The following is a 19,742-nucleotide window of genomic DNA, read 5'->3' as shown; positions in this document are numbered from 1 at the left end:
AGGATGTCCGACTGCCAGTTTAGGCCCGATCCCACTGGCAGTCAGACATCCCCCGAGGGGTCCCAGATTGGAGAGGGTGCAGGCCAGGCTGAGGGACACCCCACCATGCACAAATTTCGTGCACTGGGCCACTAGTCTATATAATAAAAGCCCAGTGACCGTTATGGCGGAATGACCGGTTGTTATGATGTGCTGGCCGCAGGGGCCGCCACCAGCGCCACTGCCAATCCTGAGGGCCCCAGGGCTAGTTGTGTGGCCGCTGCCAAGGCGCTGGTAAAGAAGAACATGAAGGTGGCCAGCGTGAGCGTGCAGCTTGAGATGAAGCCTCTGTGGGATGATGAGCTGGGCACTGAGATGATTGCCCAAGGCGCTGGTAAAGAAGAACATGAAGGTGGCCAGCATGAGCATGTAGCTTGAGATGAAGCCTCTGTGGGATGAATTCAATGAGCTGGGCACTGAGATGATTGTCACCAAGGCTGGCAGGTCAGGGCGCCCCTCTCCCTGCTGCGACCCTCCCCACATGGCACTAGTCTCAGGCAGCGGGCTTTGGACTGATCCACACGAGTGAGACAGAAGTGGGGTGGAGGGCGTGGCCGGGCCACTGCAGGTCCCTCTCAGCATGGGCCAGCTCCTTCGCTCTCTGAGTCCCGGCTCTAGCGACAGCCGCCTGGCGCACCGGGCTGGAGGGTATTGGTCGGGAGGCCAGGATGGTGGCAGAGAGAAATCCTGTGGACCTGCCACCCGACCAGCAGGACCAGCAGCCCAGGACCCGGCACCACCAGAAACGTACCGGCTCAGAGCACACTGAGCCTGTGGGGAAGACAGCCGCCTGTGAGGGGCCTTGCCAACTGCTGGCTCCTGGTGGATCCTGCCTCACAGGAAACTCGGTCTTTGGTTCTTTAATTCAGTCTATCACGGCTAAAGAGGAGCAGCTGGGCACATTTTAGGGGAGAATTAAGACACTAAAACAGTATGTTCTGTTCCGTGGAGATTGCTACCCAGTTGTCTTAGGCCTAAATTGCAGGTGATTCTGGGGCCTGGCTCTGCTTCTGGGGCCCATGTCCTCCAATTGGCCTGTATTTGTTGTAAGGGCCCAAAGAGAAGAAGGGGAACAAGTTTTTTGATGCAATGGATTTGAGCAACAACAAAGGCGAGTGTGGGCTGTGTCTAATGTACACACAGAGACACCAGCTCTGAGTCCGCCTGGCCAAGGGGAGCTCAGGGCCTGTTTGCAGAGTCTTCTGGTGGTTTCTGTTTCCTTGCTGAGGCCATCCTCCCTGGGAAGCCTGGCTCCCATGCTCAGCTCCAGCACAGTGGGTCTTCTCCAGGCCCCTCCTCCTGGCTGGCCCTTCCCCCGCCCCCAATCAGCCCCCCATTATCTCAATCGGGGGCAGGGCCAGCCTGCCAACCACCTGTGGCACCCTCCCCAAAGCCAGCCCCACCCCCAGTCGGTCCCCGACCCTGATCGGGGGAAGGGCCGGCCCGATTGGCCCTGATTGGGACGGGCTGGCCGGACCCCACCCGTTCACAAATTTATGCACCGGGCCTCTAGTTGGTGTATAAAAATGCAACTGATTTCTGAATATTTATTTTTGTATCCTGTTACTTTCCTGAATTCATTTATCAGTTCCAGTATTATTTTGGTGGGGTATTTAGGATTCTCTATTTACAGTTATGTCTTTCACATATAATGACAGTTTTACTTCTTTCTTTCCAATTTGGATGCCTTTAATTTCTTCTTCTTATCTGATTGCTATGTCTAGGTCTTCCAGTACTATGTTGAATAAGAGTGGTGAAAATGGACATTCCTGTCTTATTCCTTATCTTCACGGTGACACTTCTAGTTTTCCCCATTGAGTATGATGTTAGCTGTTTTTCATATATAGCCTTTATTATATTGAGGTATGTTCCCTCTAGTCCCACTTTGCTGAGAATTTTTATCATAAATGGGTTCTGCACTTTTAAAAGTGCTTTTTCTGCATTTATTGATTGATATGATCATATAATTTTTATTCTTCATTTTGTTTATGTGCTGTATCACATTAATTTATTTGCAGATACTGTACAAATCTTGCATCCCAGGAATAAATCTGACTTGATCGTGGTGAATGATCTTTTTACTGTATTGCTGAATTTGTTTTTAAAATATTTTGTTGAGGATTTTTGCATCTGTGTTCATTATTGGCCTATAATTTTCTTTCTTTATAGTATCTTTATCTGGTTCCTTAGGTACAAGGTTAGATAGTTTATTTGAGAGTTTTATTGTTTCTTGAGGTAGACCTGAATTGGTATGAATTTCCCTCTTGGGACTGCTTTCACTGTGTCCCATGATTTTGCATTGTTGTGTTTTCATTTTCATTTGTCTCAAGGTATTTTTTATGTCTCCCTTGATTTCGTTAATCCATTCATTGTTTAGTAACATTATTTAGCCTTTATGTGTTTCTTTAAAAAATATATTTTATTGATTTTTTCACAGAGAGGAAGGGAGAGGGATAGAGAGTTAGAAACATCGATGAGAGAGAAACATTGATCAGCTGCCTCCTGCACACCCCCTACTGGGGATGTGCCCACAACCAAGGTACATGCCCTTGACCGGAATTGAACCTGGGACCCTTTAGTCTGCATGCCGACGCTCTATCCACTGAGCCAAACTGGTTAGGGCTAGCCTTTATGTGTTTGTCTTTTAAGTTTTTTTTTCTTTGTAATTGATTTATAGTTTTATACCATTGTAGTCAGAGAAGATGCTTGACATGATTTCAGTCTTTTGAAATTTATTGAGATTAGTTCTTTTTAAATGTTTTTATTGATTCCAGAGAGAAGAAGGGAGAGGAAGAGAGAGATAGAAACATCAGTGATGAGGGAGAATCATGTACTGGGGATTGAACCTGTAACCCATCTGAGATGTTCCCTGATTGGGAATCGAACTGTGACCTCCTGCTTCATAGTTTGACATTCAACCACTGAGCAACACCAGCCAGGCCATTGACATTAATTTTGTGTCCTAACATGTGATCTATGCTATAAAATGTTTCATGTACACTTGAAAAGAATGTGTATTCTGCTACTTTGGGGTGAAATGTTCAGAATATGTCAATTCAATTCATCTGGTCTATTGTATAATCCTATATAATAAAGAGGTAATATGCAAATTGACCATCACACCCTCGCACAAGATGGCCACCCCCATGTGGGCATAAGATGGCTGCCACAAGATGGCCGGCAGGGGAGGGCAGTTAGGGGTGACCAGGCTGGCAGGGGAGGGCAGTTAGGGGTGACCAGGCTGGCAGGGGAGGGCAGTTAGGGGTGACCAGGCTGGCAGGGGAGGGCAGTTAGGGGTGACCAGGCTGGCAGGGGAGGGCAGTTAGGGGTGACCAGGCTGGCAGGGGAGGGCAGTTAGGGGTGACCAGGCTGGCAGGGGAGGGTAGTTGGGGGCAATCAGGCCGGCAGGGGAGCAGTTAGGTGTCGATCAGACTGGCAGGGGGGGGGTTAGGGAGTGATCAGACTGGCAGGAAAAAGTGGTTGGGGCAATCAGGCAGGCAGGCAGGTGAGCAGTTGGGAGCCAGCAGTCCTGGATTGTGAGAGAGATGTCTGACTGCCGGTTTAGGCCTGATCCCACAGGGATCAAGCCTAAACTGGCAGTCGGACATCCCCCAAGGGGTCCCTGATTGGAGAGGGTGCAGTCTGGGCTGAGGGACCCCCCCCCCCCCAGTGCACGAATATTGTGCACCGGGCCTCTAGTCCTATATAATAAAGAGGTAATATGCAAATTGACCATCACACCCTCGCACAAGATGGCCACCCCCATGTGGGCATAAGATGGCTGCCACAAGATGGCCGGCAGGGGAGGGCAGTTAGGGGTGACCAGGCTGGCAGGGGAGGGTAGTTGGGGGCAATCAGGCCGGCAGGGGAGCAGTTAGGTGTCGATCAGACTGGCAGGGGGGGGGTTAGGGAGTGATCAGACTGGCAGGAAAAAGTGGTTGGGGCAATCAGGCAGGCAGGCAGGTGAGCAGTTGGGAGCCAGCAGTCCTGGATTGTGAGAGAGATGTCTGACTGCCGGTTTAGGCCTGATCCCACAGGGATCAAGCCTAAACTGGCAGTCGGACATCCCCCAAGGGGTCCCTGATTGGAGAGGGTGCAGTCTGGGCTGAGGGACCCCCCCCCCCCCAGTGCACGAATATTGTGCACCGGGCCTCTAGTTTATAAATAAACTGTTTCCTTATTTTCTGTCTGAAAGATATATCCACTGATATATTTATGACCTGTATTATTGTTGATCTGTTTCTTCATGTCCATCAAGATTTGACATATGTTTAGGTGCTCCTATATTGAGTGCATAAATGTTTATAAAGGTTGTAGCCTTTTGTTGGATTGATCCCCTTATTATACAATGTCCTTCTTTGTCTCTTATATAGCCTTTGTTTTAAAGTCTTAAATCTTTTATTTTAAGTTGAATTGTTTTCCCATATCATATTTAATGCCTTGTTTCTCTTTCTGTCTTATCTTTACTTTTAGAAACCAGCTTTATTTTTAATATTTGTGATTTTTTAGTTCTTGGTGAAAGATTAGGACATAAAGATAAAGATGAAGGAGAAAAACGAAAACTGCCCAAGTGTGACAACTGTCAACATTTTAGTATATGTGTTCTCAAGGAAAGGTCTGTTTGGTGCTCCTTAGGCTACATCTAATTAGAAGCACAAATGGTCTCTCTTATCTTTTTTTTTTTTTGAGATTGCAAAACTGCTGTAATTGTTGTCTAACACATCATGCCATCTGCACGCATAGTAAGAGAATCCAGTAGTTGCCATGCGGAAACAGGACTTCCAGGGAGGGGCACAGACAGCTCCCCGAAGGGGGCCGGAGTGATGCACAGTGATGAAAACTGGAAGCAATTTTCCAGCTAATCGTCTGCCGATGACCGCTTGCAACGAGTGGGCACTGCATGTAATGCACCTCGATTTCAAATCCACGGCAAGCTAAGATTTCCCAAAGCCCATCAGCTTGACTGGATGGGTGCTTTCCCCGCAATTAATCTGGTTAATCTGTCAATGCTCCAAGGGGATCATCTGGCAGGGCCATGAGTTAGTCTCTCTGGGAGGAGCAGGTCATGTTCATATCCACTGGCAGGAGAGTAGCTTGGAAGGCTCACCACATTTATGGAGAACCCTCAATTGAGGCTTGTGTGAGTAACTGTAGGTTTCTGACTTCTTCCCGCACCTTCAGCTGGAGCACCTGTTGCAAGATGTGCTGCCGGAGGTTTTCCTGGGCAATCCCCATTCGCTCAAGCTTTTTGTCAGTAAGTCTCAGCAAAGCTCGCCCAGTTATGTCATGCTGTTTGAATGACTCGCTGTAGATCTGATACTGATTCGGACAATGTTTCTTCAACCACTTGCAGACATCCTGCTGAGTCCACAGAGCCACTGGTTTTGACAGCTTCACCGTAGATGACTTAGCCGTCTCAGCTTCTGCCTGCAGTCGCTTGGGGGTTCCTTTTTGGTCAAGCACCTTCTGGAAATGTTTGTTTTTAATGGGTTGAGACTCAACACCTTCACCTTCAATTTGCAGTTTAATGCCTTCAGTATGAGCAGGATGATCAATACCCCGAGGATTCAAACCGCAGTGGAGAGCTTCCACAGCCATTCTCTCACAGCTTCCCTAACGCATGCATAATTTTCTTGGCCGAGGTACTCCTCCTTCCCCGTGCCGGTCTCTCTTATCTTTATGCTCTACTTGCTCGTAGCAGGAAGTCAGATCTTTCCCTGACATAATCTTCCATAGTGATGTTCAGTAAAAGTCTGGCCATGAGGGGCTTCTTGCGTATTTGCATTGCTGCCTGTGACCTTGCAGTTCCTTTAGATCTGGGGTCTGCTGCCCTTGCCATCCTTCTGCACCACTGACCACTGCTGTGCTGCTGACTGACTCTGAACTACACCGCCATTCTGATGGTGGTCACACAGCACATGGCCATGCCTGCTGTGGTGCAGCTTATTCCTGTGGAGTCTCATCTCTGGTCTTCTTCCTCTCTGGCCATCAGGGAAACCTGATTGTTTTGGCCAACTTCTTAAGGGTTTCTACAGAGGAGCAGTTGCGTCCCTGGTGACAGCGTTTTTCCTGTTTCACAGCCATTTCCTTCCCAGAATTTAGGGGCACTTCGTGTAAGTACCTGGGTTTTGGAGTGAGGCAGTGTTGGGGGATTATGAAATGGTTAAGTGCAGCCTTTCACAGCATTTGGCATCCCTCTGGAAGTGGCTTTGAGTGCTGCATTTATTCCTGTTTAATTGCCTAATACGAGTATAAGCTTTTCCAGGGGAATTTCTGGTACTTAGTACAGTGTGCAATACAGAGTATTGAATCAACTTATATCATGGAAAGAGCTAAGTACTGTGAGAGAGTCAAAAAGTATGATACACTGTTATCATTAAGTTTTTTTTTTAACGATTTATTGATTTTTAAAAAATATAGCCATAAATGGTATAGTCTAATTGGGGAGACAAGAAATACAATAAAATTAGAAAGATCAGCTGAGAAGTGAAAATAGTAAGTGCTGTGGGAATTTTGAGGATGGAGAGTATGTTGCAATAGCTTAGCCTTTGTGCAGGAGGCAGCTGATCGATGTTTCTCTCTCATCGATGTTTCTAACTCTCTATCTCTCTCCCTTCCTCTCTGTAAGAAATCAATAAAATATATTTAAAAAAATATATAGCCATAAATGGTATAGTCTAATTGGGAAGACAAGAAATACAATAAAAATAGACAATAAAAATAGAAAGATCAGCTGAGAAGTGAAAATAGTAAGTGCTGTGGGAATTTTGAGGATGGAGAGTATGTTGCAATAGCTTAGCCTTGTCTCCTTTATGAAGCTGGGGTGAGGAAGGGTTGTTATGGTCCTTGTGGTATGGGAATGAATTACACAGGGGGCGTAGGTGAGTGAGGAAATAGGGGGCTTACCAGTTCCAACACAAAGCTGCAGGGAGTGATGGTGCAGCTGAGGTATTCTGAGATCTGCACTCTGATTGTTCACCTTTTTCTCCTTTACCTCTCCACCCTGCCCTCCAGGAAAGCCTCACTGGGAATAAAATGCCAGCACTTTACCTGCTTACCTATATCAAAATAGCAACTGGGGAGAGCATTTTGCATTCATTACATGGCGAACAGGAGCGGCAGACTCTGAAGTCCTCTGCCTCTAACAGATGTGATGAAGGATTTGGATGTCCTGTCCCTCCGCAAGCTTAGCTTTCCTCTCCTGTATCTTCAGGGCAGGTGTCTTTACTTCTGTTGCTTGTTACTCAGCTGAAGGAACATAGGGACCACATATGTGTTGGAGGAGCTGGAGACCCAAAGGGTGTTTCCTACTGGGTATGTGTCTGCAACCAAGGTACATGCCCTTGACCGGAATCGAACCTGGGACCATTGAGTCCGCAGGCCGACGCTCTATCCATTGAGCCAAACCGGTTAGGGCTCTTAATGCTTTTTAAATATAATTACTCCAGTAGTATTATATGACTTGCACTATAATAGAATTGAAGTGATTTTTTTTAACTTAGACTTCTGTAGAAATTTAACAGTTACTTTAACTTTGCAATTTCTGAGAGTTTAAAGACATTCTTCTTTGCTCTCTTAAAAGTTAAGACCTAAATAGGTAGTAGGACCAATATCATTGTATTTACACAGTAGACTGGGGTTGGGTTTCAGTAAATTGCCTGGATATGGAATAGATGTTACTGTGCTCGGGCTGTTTTCTTTCCCCGCATGACTTCGGGCTTTCGTAAGGTTAAAGAACAGGAAATGTGGTATCTTTCCTCTTACCCTGTTTTCTGATCTTCCCTGTTTGCAGGAGTCCTCTGAAGAAAAATGTGTTGCTTAAGTGAATCCCAGCTCCTCCTTTATACTAAGAACTCTGAAGGATGCTAGCAGAGAAGAAGCAAATGAAACTGAAAGCTCACCTGCAGCTCAGAAAAATAAAGACATGGAGTTTTGAGAAGTGAAGGTAGCATGGTGTTAGCCATGGGTGATCAAGACACAGCCAGATAATGTGGATCAGTTTCTATAAACTACGGCTTTTCTGCTGTCTGCTCGCAGTGTTGACGGTGGTGGTGCTTGTCATCAATGTTACTCAGGTAGAGGTGAGTACTCAGTATCCTCTCATAACTAAGGGGAACCAAAGCATGGGATTTGGGGACTACTAGTAATTACCTTGGGAAATGCTGATCATCAGGAAACTTACCCTCGTCACAGTTCTTGTTTACATTAACTCATTAAGTATTTGAGAGCCCACAATAGTTATAAGCTGTGCTAGTCACCAAGGGTATAGTGGTAAAGACAACAGACATGCTTTCTTCACTTGTGGAACTCATGTTCTAAATACGCATGTGAGAAAATAACAGTACTAAGTAATTATAATCATATCATAAAGGATAATTAGAAACTGTAAAAAATTCTATAAAGAAAGGAAAGCAGGCTACTACTCTAGAGTAGCGTTAGGGTGATGGAGGAAAGCCTTTTCAAGGAGGGGACCTTTTAGTTGAAGATGCAGACTCTGACCTTCAATTGTACCAGTTGCAGGAGATTTGCTGACCTTCAGCCATAGAATTAGGATGTTGTAGAACGAGGATGATGAAGACCAGGATGTCACACACTAGATCATTACTTGACCAGATTCGAGGTCCTTATTGGAATGGACTGTGCTGGCCTGCACATAGAGAACTTTTCAATCCCCTCCCCTTGATTTATTTGTTCTGTTTTGCCTCTTTTTTTTTTTTGAGGCTCATTAAGTTTTTTTATTGAATTTATTGGGATGACATCGGTTAATAAAATTATATAGCTTTCAGGTGTACAATTCTGTATATTGTATTGTGTGTTCACCACCACCCCAAGTCAAATCTCCTTCCATCACCATTTATCGCCCCTGTACTTCCTCTTACCTCTCCCCACCCCCTATACATTTTTTTAAAATTCATCTGTACTTTATTTTTATTTATTTTTTAAAATTTTTTCCCTTTATTTAATAAGATATTACAAATGTGTCCTTATCCCCTCAATGTCCCCTCATCCCCCCAATCCTGCCCTCACCCTCACCCCCTGTTGTCCACATCCATCACTTATGCTTATATGCATGCATACAAGTCCTTTGATTGATCTTTCCCCCTCCCCCCCACCCTCCTCTGCTTTCCCTCTGAGTTTTGAGCATCTGATCGATGCTTCTCTGTCTCTATATCTGTTTTTGTTCATCGGTTTACGTTGTTCATTATAATCCACAAATGCGTGAGCCTCTCCCTCCTTATAAAACCCTCTGCCTGCATTGAGATGTTGAGATGGATTTTGGGACAAGAGTCCCATCTCCTCAGGTGACTGGCATTTGAATAAAATCACTTCCTTTTTCAGCAGCATCTGTCTAATGAGTTTGGTTTTTGTGGCGGCAGGCAGCCAAACTTGGGTTCCTGTTACAATTACACACAGGCCCTTAAGAACTCTGCTGAGTACTTGTGTGGGACTCTCTGGAGATCCCTTGAGTTTCCTCTCTGTGCAACTGTCCTGTGGATTCTGATCAGCTTGGTCTTTTAAGACTCTCAGCTCCATTGCCTCAACTGAAATAGTTAACCAGGCTGCACCTGGGTTCCCCATCTTGTGCAGCAGCTTAGAACCGCTCTCAAGGCTGTAAGCAAACGGCCGTTACAATTATCATCTCCTTCATTTCCTTTCAGGCATCATTGTCTTTTGTTGTCTGATGTCCAATGTGAGGAATACCATTGTTTTATACATATTCTTTTTTTAAAAAATTTGTCTCAGATGGAGAGGCAAATCTCACTGTTTCTCTGTCTTGACTAGAGGTAGAAAAGTCTGAGGGACTTAATCTTGAGGAAAGGAGATAATAGAGAAGCTGGAGAGGAGAAGGATTAATAGACCAAGGGGAGAAAGAGAGGATGGGATCTAGAGCACAAATGGATCATACAAGTCTATGTAGGATGAGGGGCATGGTGCATAGTGTGTGTTGTTATTATCATTGGTTTTTCGAGTGTGTTTTTTCTTTTACCACATTCAACAGCCTGAGTATAAGAGTAGAGAACCAAGAGAGTTGTGTAGCTCTAGGGTAGGTAAAGACATAGGAAAAGGGAGAAAGAAAAACTTGAGAGGGTAGGCCAGAGTTTCACATCATTAGTGTTAGAGTCAGTAAAGAATGTTATCAAATTCCCCTAATATTCCTATGTTAGTTCTTGGAAACTCCTGGACCTCATGTCAGCTAACATTATCAGCTCTAATTATCTGCACAAACTGAACAACAATGGAGAAGGGAGGCAGCTGTAGTAAATGATTAGGACAATTCTGATACCAAAAATAATAAGTAGCTCATTTAGTGGAGTGAGATAAAATATTTTCTCTTGCCTAAGAGGTCATCTTGTCCAGGTTGAGGATATTGTCATGACTTTTAAACTTTTCAATATATTACTGTGATTATAATTGATTTTTTATAAAGAAGCTTGGTGGAGGGGAGAGGGAAAGGCTCTGAAATTTGGCAGTCTCTCCTCCCTATCCCCTTTCCATTCTATGTTTCTGATCCTTATTATAATATTCTTCTTGTGTTAGAGTATCTGAGCATTCTATAAAAAGCACTGGCTCAGTTTTAAAATATATTTTTATTGATTTCAAAGAGGAAGGGAGAGGGAGAGACAGATAGAAACATCAATGATTCGAGAAACTCATTGATTGGCTGCCTCCTGCATGCCCCACACTGGGAATTGAGCCCACAGCCCAGGCATGTACCCTTGACAGGAATCAAACCCGAGATCCTTCAGTCCATAGGCTGATGCTCTATCCACTGAGCCAAACCGGCTAGGGCCACAGACTAAATTTTAATTAAAAATATCACATCATATGAGGAGGAGGTTATGTACCAACTAGAGGCCCGATGCACGAAATTCATGCAAGAGTAGACCCTCACAGCCGCAGGCAACTGCCTGGATCCCTCCCTTGCAGCCATGGCGGTTGCAGCCCTGGCTTAGTCCAAAAGGACGTCCAGTCTAATTAGCATATTACGCTTTTATTATTATAGACTGGAGGCCCGGCGCACGTCATATTACGCTTTTATTATTATAGACTGGAGGCCCGGTGCATGAAATTCGTGCACGGGAGGGGGCGTCCCTCAGCCCGGCCTGCAATGATTTCGTGCACGGGAGGGGGGTCCCTCAGCCTGGCCTGCAATGACGCCAGCGTCCTGTGCCCCAGCCTCTGGCCAGAGGCCTTCCCTCCGTGTGGCCGGGTGCAGGATGCTGGGCTCATAGCTGAGGACGACCGCGAGCCCAGCGTCCCGTGCCCTGGCCTCTGGCCAGAGCCCTCCCTCACCGCACGGCTGGGGCACGGGACCATGGGCTCACGTCGCCCCCAGAGGCCCCTCCCTCCACACGGCTGGGGCACGGGACCCTGGGCTCACGTCGCCCCCAGAGCCCCTCCCTCCCTCCGTGTGGCGTCTAAATACTCCAGTGTGCATTTCCTATGAATGAGGCTAGAACCTGATCAGCATCCTCAACAGGGCCTTTCTTCCCTGTGGCTAATTTGGGCTTCCTCATACTGTGGTCTCAGGAAAGCTGAACTACTTTCATAGCTTTTAAGAAGCAGCATTCCAAGCAGTCAGGCGTCCCGCCCTGCCCCGGCTGCTCTGTGCCTGTGCACGCTGCCCAGAGGCCCTCCGCAGGTGGGGCGGAATGCTGGTGTCGTTGCCATGGCAACAACGCCAGCATCCTGGCCTGGCCACCGCCATCTTTTGTTATGGAGTGACAGTCAATTTGCATGGGTTGGTCTGTATTCCCCATAACATTAAAAAAAAAAAAAAAGCTTAATTAAAATGAACAGACCCATGACATCAATATCTGTGGGATCTTTTCAAATTTTCAATATTTACCTTATCTGAAAAGACAACTATGTTTTGCTTTAGTAGATACTGAAAAACTGTTTTTCAAAGTGTTTGCATGTAATTTATACCACATCCTCACCAACACTTGGTATTAAGTCTTTTTTATGTTAAAAGCCGGGTAGATGGTGGTACCTCACTCACTGCAGTTTAAATCTGGGTTTCTCTTATGACTAATGGAATAGAGTACCTTTTCATATGTTTATTACCCATTTATTATTTTTTAAATCAGTTCCATCCATGCTGTTGCAAATGGTAAGAACTCCTTCTTTTTTACCGCAGTGTAGTATGCCATTGTGTAGATGTACCACAGTTTTTTAATCTACTCATCTACTGATGGGCACTTAGGCTGTTTCCAAATGTTAACTATGGTGAATTGTGCTGCTATGAACATAGCTGATTATAGAAACAGTACTAGTATAATATTGAGAAATGTTATTCATTTAGAATGGAAGTCAGGAGGTAGATTGGGCATAGTTGGGCATAGTTTAGGCTGTTTCTCCATAAGTTTCTCAGCTGTGCCCTCCTTTGTTAGTTTTTATCTGTGGCTTTTATCTCTCTTGTGGTTGGATTGTAGGATGCAGCTATATTAAATGGTGGCTGCTTTCTTGTATATCTCCATCTTAAGAAACAGTTTATTCCCGCAAAACCCTTCTTTAAGAGATTACCTGCATCTTTTCATTTGCAGAGCACTGGTGGTATCTGGATTGGGCTGCATGCATCCATGAGAAATCTTGAACAACATCTTTATATTCTCAAGTTGTGTCATGCCCATTCCTGAAACAGTCATTGGGGATTATCCCTTGATCAGTCAGTCAGAGCTACATGTCAGCAAACGGCAGTGCTGTTTTTCAGTAGGCAAGGAGTGAAACAGATGTGGGACAGACAACCTAGTCCACAGCTTACAGTGGCTCCAGGAGGGACCATTGGTGTTTCCTCTTGGCTCTGCATCTAAAAAGATCGCAGGCCCTGAAGTTGCCCTTATCACTGGCATGGGATAGAGTTGTCTTTTAGGAAAATTAAGCAAATTGACCTTTTTGAATTCCTTTTCATTTGTGAGTAAAATTCAGGTGGCTTAGCACCAAGTGTCTGGAGATTCTTGGATGACTGCACGGGTCAGTGGAGATACCGAAGGAATAAGAGTGAGAGTGGGAAAGGAAGAGAGGAACAGGGTAGGAAGGAGAGGGGGTATGTGTGAGTGCATTGTGTACGGTTTGGTCCTTAATGGTTTACATCAATGATTATATCCTCATAACAACTAAAAACGAAAGGGAGGCTGGAATATTTCCTAGGTAGTAGGTAAGGCAAAATTTACTTTTCTTTTTTTAAATTGAGATATAATTGACATATAAATGTGTAGGTTTAAGGTGTACAGTGTGTTGATTTGATATATTGATATATTACAGTATGATTACTACCATGTTAGCTAACACCTCTATCATATCACAAAATTATTTCTTTTCTGTGGTATAAACAATTAAAGATCTTGTCTCTTAGCAACTTTGCAGTTATAACACAGTATTGTTGACTGTAATCACTATGCATTAAATCTCCAGGACTTATTGATCTAGTTGATCAACATCTCCCAAATTCCCCCACCCTCCAGCCCCAGTTTTTACTAGTTCAGCCTTTTTAGATTCCAAATATAAGTGATGTCATACATTATTTGTCTTTCTCTGCCTGATTCATCTCACTTAGCATAGTGCCTTTACGATCCAGGTTCATCCATGTTGTCACAAGCTGCAGGATTTCCTTCTCTCTTATGACCCAATAATATTCCATTACACACACACACACACACACACACACACACGCATGCCACATTTTCTTTATTCATCAGTAAACACTAGGTTGTTTCCATATCTTGGCTGTTGTGAGTAATGCTACAATAAATGCGTGTACAGGTATCTTTTTGAAACGTTTTTTCATTTCTTTTGGATATATACCCAGAAGTGGGATTGCTGGATCATATGGTAGTAATTCTATTTTGATTTGTTGAAGGACCTCCATACTGTTTTCCCTAGAGCTCATTTACATTCCCACCAACTGTGTACAAGGGTTCCCTTTTGCCCACATCCTTGCCGATGCATCTATCTTCTTGATGATAGCTGTTCTAACAAGTGTGAGGTGTTATCTCATTGTGGTAATTGATTTGCATTTCTCTGAGGATTAGTGATGTTGAGCATCTTTTCATGTACTTGTTGGCCATTTGGATGTCTTCTTTGGAAAAATGTCTATTTAGTTCCTTTTCCCATTTTTTTTTATTGTCACTTCCTCCCCCCAAGCAGATATGTCTAGATTTTTAAATCTGGACACGCATACATACACCCTTTTCTTTAATATGGTTCTGAATTTGTTGGCAAAGCACCTTTATTCCTATATTCCTTGTTGTAATGTCCTTGATTTGACTCTCTTCATATTTGAGTATTTCCTCCAAGATTGTTTTCAATATGGGTCTTTGTATGCTAAGGTTTTGTATGCCTAAGAATATCTACTTTGCCGTCTCACTTGAACAGCAACTTAGACATTCTAGGTTCAAGCTTATTTTCCTTCACTACTATAAACCATTATTTTATATTATTTTTGAACCCTTCAATTCTGCTGAAAGTCTGATGTCAATCTGATTGTTACTCTGTTGTAGGCAAATTGTTCTTTCTGTGAGCTTTTTGCATATTTCTTTGTCTCATTATAATGAGCCTTGGTATGGAGTTTTTCTTACCATTCCTGTTTGGTACTCCTTCAACCCTTTATTCTGAGGTCTTTCATCTTTCTTTAATATTGGTAAATTTATTACTCATTGTCTTCTCAAATATTTATATTTATTTTTCTCTTTTTCTCTCATTGAGAGACTTGTCATCATCCAAATGTCAACACTTGTATTTCTATTTGCCATGTTGCTGACCTCTCTTTTCTGTTTTCAGTGGACCTCTCTCATCTCACCTTCCACCTCACAAATCACCATTCAGCTCCATCCATCTATAGTAGTTGTCATTTATACTATTATAGTTTTAATATCTAATATCTCTTTATTTTTATGAATTGTTGGTTTTGCTTTATGTTGTGAGTATTTCTGTTACCTTGTTTAGTGTGTTTACCGTCTTATTTTCAGGTTTTGGCTCATCTTTGTCACAATCCAGCGTTAGTATATGGGTTCAATTTGTTATCCATGTCTTACTCCATCACTGTCTAATTCTGTGGATCTGTGTGCTCATGCTCCAGGGGGCAGCAGCTAGGTTGTGTGGTAATGTGTAATGGGAAAGAGATGAAGGGCAGGATCTGAGGTCTGTGTCTATTTAGGTCCAGCCCTGGGAGAGGCATCACTTAGGTCCAGCACTTAGAGGCATCATGGATCTCCTGATTTACAGCTACTCCATCAGCCAGCTCTTAGGGCTCTGTTCGTTTTTAAATTGGATTTTGTTGTTATTACTGAGTTGTATAAGTTCTTTTTAAGGTGTCTGCAGGGCTGGGCTCCCTCTGGAAGCTCTATGGGAGGATGTGCCTCTTCCATTTCTGGTAGCCCAAGGCATTCTCTCCTCTTCTTATAAGGCCACCATTCATATTGGATTTAGGACCCAACCTATTATAGTATGACCTCATCTTAACTAATTACATCTGCAAGATCTCTCCCTCCAGTTAAGGTCACTTTCTGAGATCCTAAAGGTTAGCATATCAACATACCTTATTGGAGGACACAATCAATTTCCAACACCTGGTTTGGTGCTTTCTCAGCTCACCCGCCTTCCTCCACAGCTCTCCATTTGTGCTGCTGGAGATTACCAAGGCCCCCAGTCTGCATTATGTCATGTGTAGAAATCTGAGGATGAGCACTTGCCACTGTAGGGGATGTTAAATAAGATACACTGCTGTTAAGCTTTTTCTGTGCTAAAGAGAGGTTGCCCCCAATGTCCTTAGCTCACATGCCTCATCCAGGTTGATATCATTTAAAACTATTATCATTATTAAAATGAAATCATGATTATTAAAGTTACAAATCGTTGTTTAAAAAAATCCTTATTACTAAACTCATGTACCTTACTAATGTGCCCTTAAACTTAATTGTAAACGTTAGTAGTTTCTTTGTTCACCGTTGCTTCTTGCATCCCAGATTCAGTTTTCTTCTTCTGAGTGTATCCTTTAACAGTTCTTGTAGAAACCATGAATATAAACTTTTGAAATCCTTGTATGTCAGGAAATAGATTTATCTCCCAGTTACTCTTGAATGATCATTTGGCTGGGTATAAAATTCTAGCTCATGATCTTTTCCCTCAGCACTTGGAAATATTGCTCCCTTGCCATATTCAGTGTTGCTAATTTGTAGGTAGTGCAGCTTTTGTCTCTAGTGGCTTTTTTAGATGAATATGTAGCCTCTGTTTGTTTATTAAAAAATATCTATTGGACTTCTAGTTTGTGCTGGGACTGCTCTAGTAGTGCTGGGCTTTAACTGTGAACATGATAAGCCATGGGGCACAAACAAGTGAGCCAAACCAATAAATCATATAATGCCAGGCAGCGACAACTGCCATAAAGAAAGACAGTAGAGAAAGGTGCCAGGGTTATGCAGGAAGGTCTTTCTGAGGAGAGACCTGAATGAGGTGAGTGATGGAGCCTTTCAAAAGCTAACAAAGCTCCTTGAGGGAGGGCTTCTGGCACCATGTGAGAGCTTGTTCCTGTTCCCTTTGCTCTGTTTCAATTAGCCCTGCACAGTTGGCAGGTCCTTTCAACCTGCCTCTCTGGGCTTGGGAATCTCAGAAAATCCTGTTCCTTTGGGTCCTGCCCCTTTGTGCTACCCAGCACCATGCATCATGCCTAGTGTGTGGATGCTGGAGCCACTTAAATTTGTCTTTTTTATTACCTATCTCTTTATCCTTGTGTATTGGGTTCTAGAAATATTTCTCAGTGTGATTGTCCAGCTCACTAATCTGTCCTTCAACTACATTCTCCAATCAGCCAAGCTCTTTTCAAAAAATTACTTTTTATAGATAACAAGTTCTTTACTATGTCAACCTGCTCTTGGCTTGAGGATGTAACTCCTCCTCCTAGCACGGTGTGGGGGTGGGGGATGGTATAGGTTAGCCCCACAGGTCCCCAGCTGTTGTATTCTCACTGTTTCTCCAGCCCCAGCTTCCCATGGCCCACTTGAAGGAAGACCCTCTTCATTGCTAGTCTTGGCTGTTGGGGAGGGGGCACAGAGATCAGCTGGCTTGGCTCTTGGTCAGAGATCCTGCCATTCCTCAGGACCTTCTTACTCTAGGCTCTACCTTCACCCACTCCACCACAGATACTCTCTGAGCTGCCCCATTGTCTTAGCCTATTTGATCATGTTTACCTTGAGTTTTGCCTCCCTAAATCTACTGTTGGATTCCTGGAGTTATTTGGTGTTTTACAGAAAATGGCCCATTCTGTTTTCTGCCACAGTATATACATTGGGGGGTCCAGACAGGCCGAGGAAAATGGGGTTGGTGACACAGTGGCATTGACTAGTGGAGGAACAAGTTATGGAGGTCGGCGGATGGCAGGGCAGACCTTGATCAAGATGGAAGGGGGTGAAGGGGCCTCCATAGCTTCTGGGTGCCAATGAGGTTGGTCTGGTTAGAGGGTAGTGGGGTAGGTAGAAGCCTTTCTCACTGAGCCAGAATGGTCTCATCCTCAATAAAGCACTAGGGGGAAGCAGTGCATGCAAAAAGTGATTACAGGTCTGAGCAGGAAGCAGAGAGCCACTGGGTCCCCTGACATGAGACAAAGAAGTGAATCCACAGACTCAGGAGAGATGATGTCTGCAGCTTGTGAACACTTGCTGGGAGTGTTGAGGAAGTTTCTCTGGGTCCCTTAAGCCCTCAGTTGCCCATTTCTAGCTTAGACTGTTAAGTGGGATAATATCTGAGATTTCTGTGCAGCAGTGAATATCCATTTGACCAAAAAGGGTGCTTATAATGCAGGGAGTGCTGATCATGCCAAAATTTTCAAAGAATGGTCTTGTAAGAACATGGCCACCCTTGAGCAGTGTGGCTCCTGAGGAAGGTGTCTTCCTTGGGTAAACTTCAGGGTCTGGGGTGGATGGGGACATAGCTAACCACCTTCAACAGATGAGCTGGGATCCAAGTATGAGCCTCTCCCATCAGAACCTGCATCCGGATGAAATCCTTGGGAAGCTCCCTCCTCCGCATGCTCCTCACTTTGCCATGAGGCCTTTAAAATTGTTTCTTCCCATCTCTGCTCCCATCCCCAACTGCTGGGTTCTGCTCAGATAATTTCCAATTTCCTTTTCAGATATTTTTAGGCATTTTTGGCAGCACATCTATATACATTTTTTAAGGTTGCTATGGAACACTCATGTCACCAGCAGGCTGTAGAGGATGGTTGCCAGAGCCCAATGCCAAGTTTTTGTTCTGCAGCCTCCACTTACCAGCTGGGTGCCTGTGTGAAGGAGTTCATCTTCTGAGCGCCTGCTTTCCTCGCTCGGGAAATGGAGACTGTGATAGCACATTCCCCATTAGTAGTTGGAAATGAAGAAAATTGATGTAAGATGGAAATTATGCCCTGAGAGGAGGGATAGTATTGATTTAAATTGAGATTATGCTCTGCCTTCCTTGTGGGTGATTAGGAAGGTGAAACCAGTCCACTGAAATAGGAGATTATGACAATCTGTTTCCCACAGATTATTGTGAGAGTGAATTGAATTGATGGAAAATGAGAAGATTACAATGGCTCCTCATGGGGGACCTGGACAGTAAATTGAGTTGATAGTACGTTGAGTTTGCATATGCTTCTGTGGAAGAAGTGGTTGAGGTATAATTGAGATAGTATACCACTTGCCCTATGTGTGGTTGGCAGGTTGAATTAGATTGTGGTATAATGAAGTTATGATTTGCTGTACCTTGATGGAAAATGGAGATTATGATCTAACTCTCTGAGAGTTGTTGGGAGGATGATGAGAGTTGGGAGAATATTGCGCAGTGACTTCTTCCTGATTGATTTAAAAGGTGAAATGGGTTGATGAAAAATGGAAAAACCTGACAAACTCTTCCCAGTGGGGAGTTGGGAAGGTAAAAGTGTTGATGGAAAGTGTAGGTTATGGTAGTGCCACCACATGGAGGTTTGATGGACAATGGAGATGATGACCATGCCTCTCCTCATATGCCCAGGGAGTGGCAATAGTGGAGGGAGTGCCGTGACTTGGCCCTGCAAGGCCCAGCTGGACTGACATGCTTGGGAGATCAGGGAGGAGGGCTACTTGCACTGAGCCTTGAAAGATCAGCAGGAGTTCTTACTGGACCAAGCATAGGAAGGCCCATGATTCCCCCACCCATGCCGCTTCTGCCTTTTGGCCAGTCCCAATTGAACCCCAGGGCTCTCACCTGAACCCCTCCAGTGCTACCCAGTGACCCCCAATCTCTCTTCTAGGGTCCACTTCACCAGTAGCACCTACAGTCCATTCACCAATCCCTGATATCTTCTCTACCCATTGTCTAGCTGTGGTCAAGCCAACTGGGGCAGAGCTCAGACACCTCTGGTGTTCCTGGGTCGGCATCTCTTCAGACTGTGCCCACAGTTAGTCTCATTCAGGAACTTCTTTCTCTATAGGCTATCCTCCCCACTGGCCTTCAGGCTCTTATCATCTACCCTGATCACCCCTAATAACTTCACTTGCCCCGGGGATCCAGCACCACAAGATCTAACCTGTGTCTTCTTGAGGAAGAGAAGGGTATCTCCATCTAGAAGACAGGAAGGTGGGATACAGTTGCTGTGTATTTCCCTATTTCCTGCTGTGTGGCTTGGGTTCGGGACCTGGAGAAGGGCCGTGCACAAATGAAGAGACTAGACAAGAAATATGAATTTGAAATTA

The 19,742-nt window shown here is 44.5% G+C and overlaps 2 protein-coding genes across 3 annotated transcripts in view; one reads left to right on the top strand and one right to left on the bottom strand.

The window, feature by feature from the left end:
- Positions 1–19,742, top strand: part of NXPE3 (neurexophilin and PC-esterase domain family, member 3) — a 71,568-nt gene that overhangs the window by 20,486 nt on the left and 31,340 nt on the right. The window contains exons 2-3 of one of the 2 annotated variants that reach the window (XM_005867967.1): positions 7,054–7,257; positions 7,832–8,120. In XM_005867967.1, the coding sequence (XP_005868029.1) occupies positions 8,028–8,120 (93 nt within the window). In that variant the 5' untranslated portion in view covers positions 7,054–7,257; positions 7,832–8,027. The remainder of the gene's footprint in view (positions 1–7,053; positions 7,258–7,831; positions 8,121–19,742) is intronic. The other variant, XM_005867968.1, reaches the window with a different exon arrangement.
- LOC102256492 (sterile alpha motif domain-containing protein 12) lies at positions 4,731–5,692 on the bottom strand. The gene has a single exon (XM_005867966.2). It carries the CDS (start codon positions 5,635–5,637, stop codon positions 5,152–5,154), a length of 486 nt encoding a protein of 161 aa, XP_005868028.1. The 5' UTR covers positions 5,638–5,692; the 3' UTR covers positions 4,731–5,151.

The sequence above is a fragment of the Myotis brandtii genome, unplaced genomic scaffold (genome assembly GCF_000412655.1).
Source record: "Myotis brandtii unplaced genomic scaffold, ASM41265v1 scaffold257, whole genome shotgun sequence".
Lineage (NCBI taxonomy): Eukaryota > Metazoa > Chordata > Mammalia > Chiroptera > Vespertilionidae > Myotis > Myotis brandtii.
Note: the sequence above shows the minus strand (reverse complement) of the source record. Positions and strands in the feature narration are given on the sequence as shown.

Bases quoted from the DNA above. Each gene is read 5' to 3' on its own strand.
- LOC102256492 (XM_005867966.2), bottom strand. From the start codon at position 5,637: ATGGCTGTGGAAGCTCTCCACTGCGGTTTGAATCCTCGGGGTATTGAT.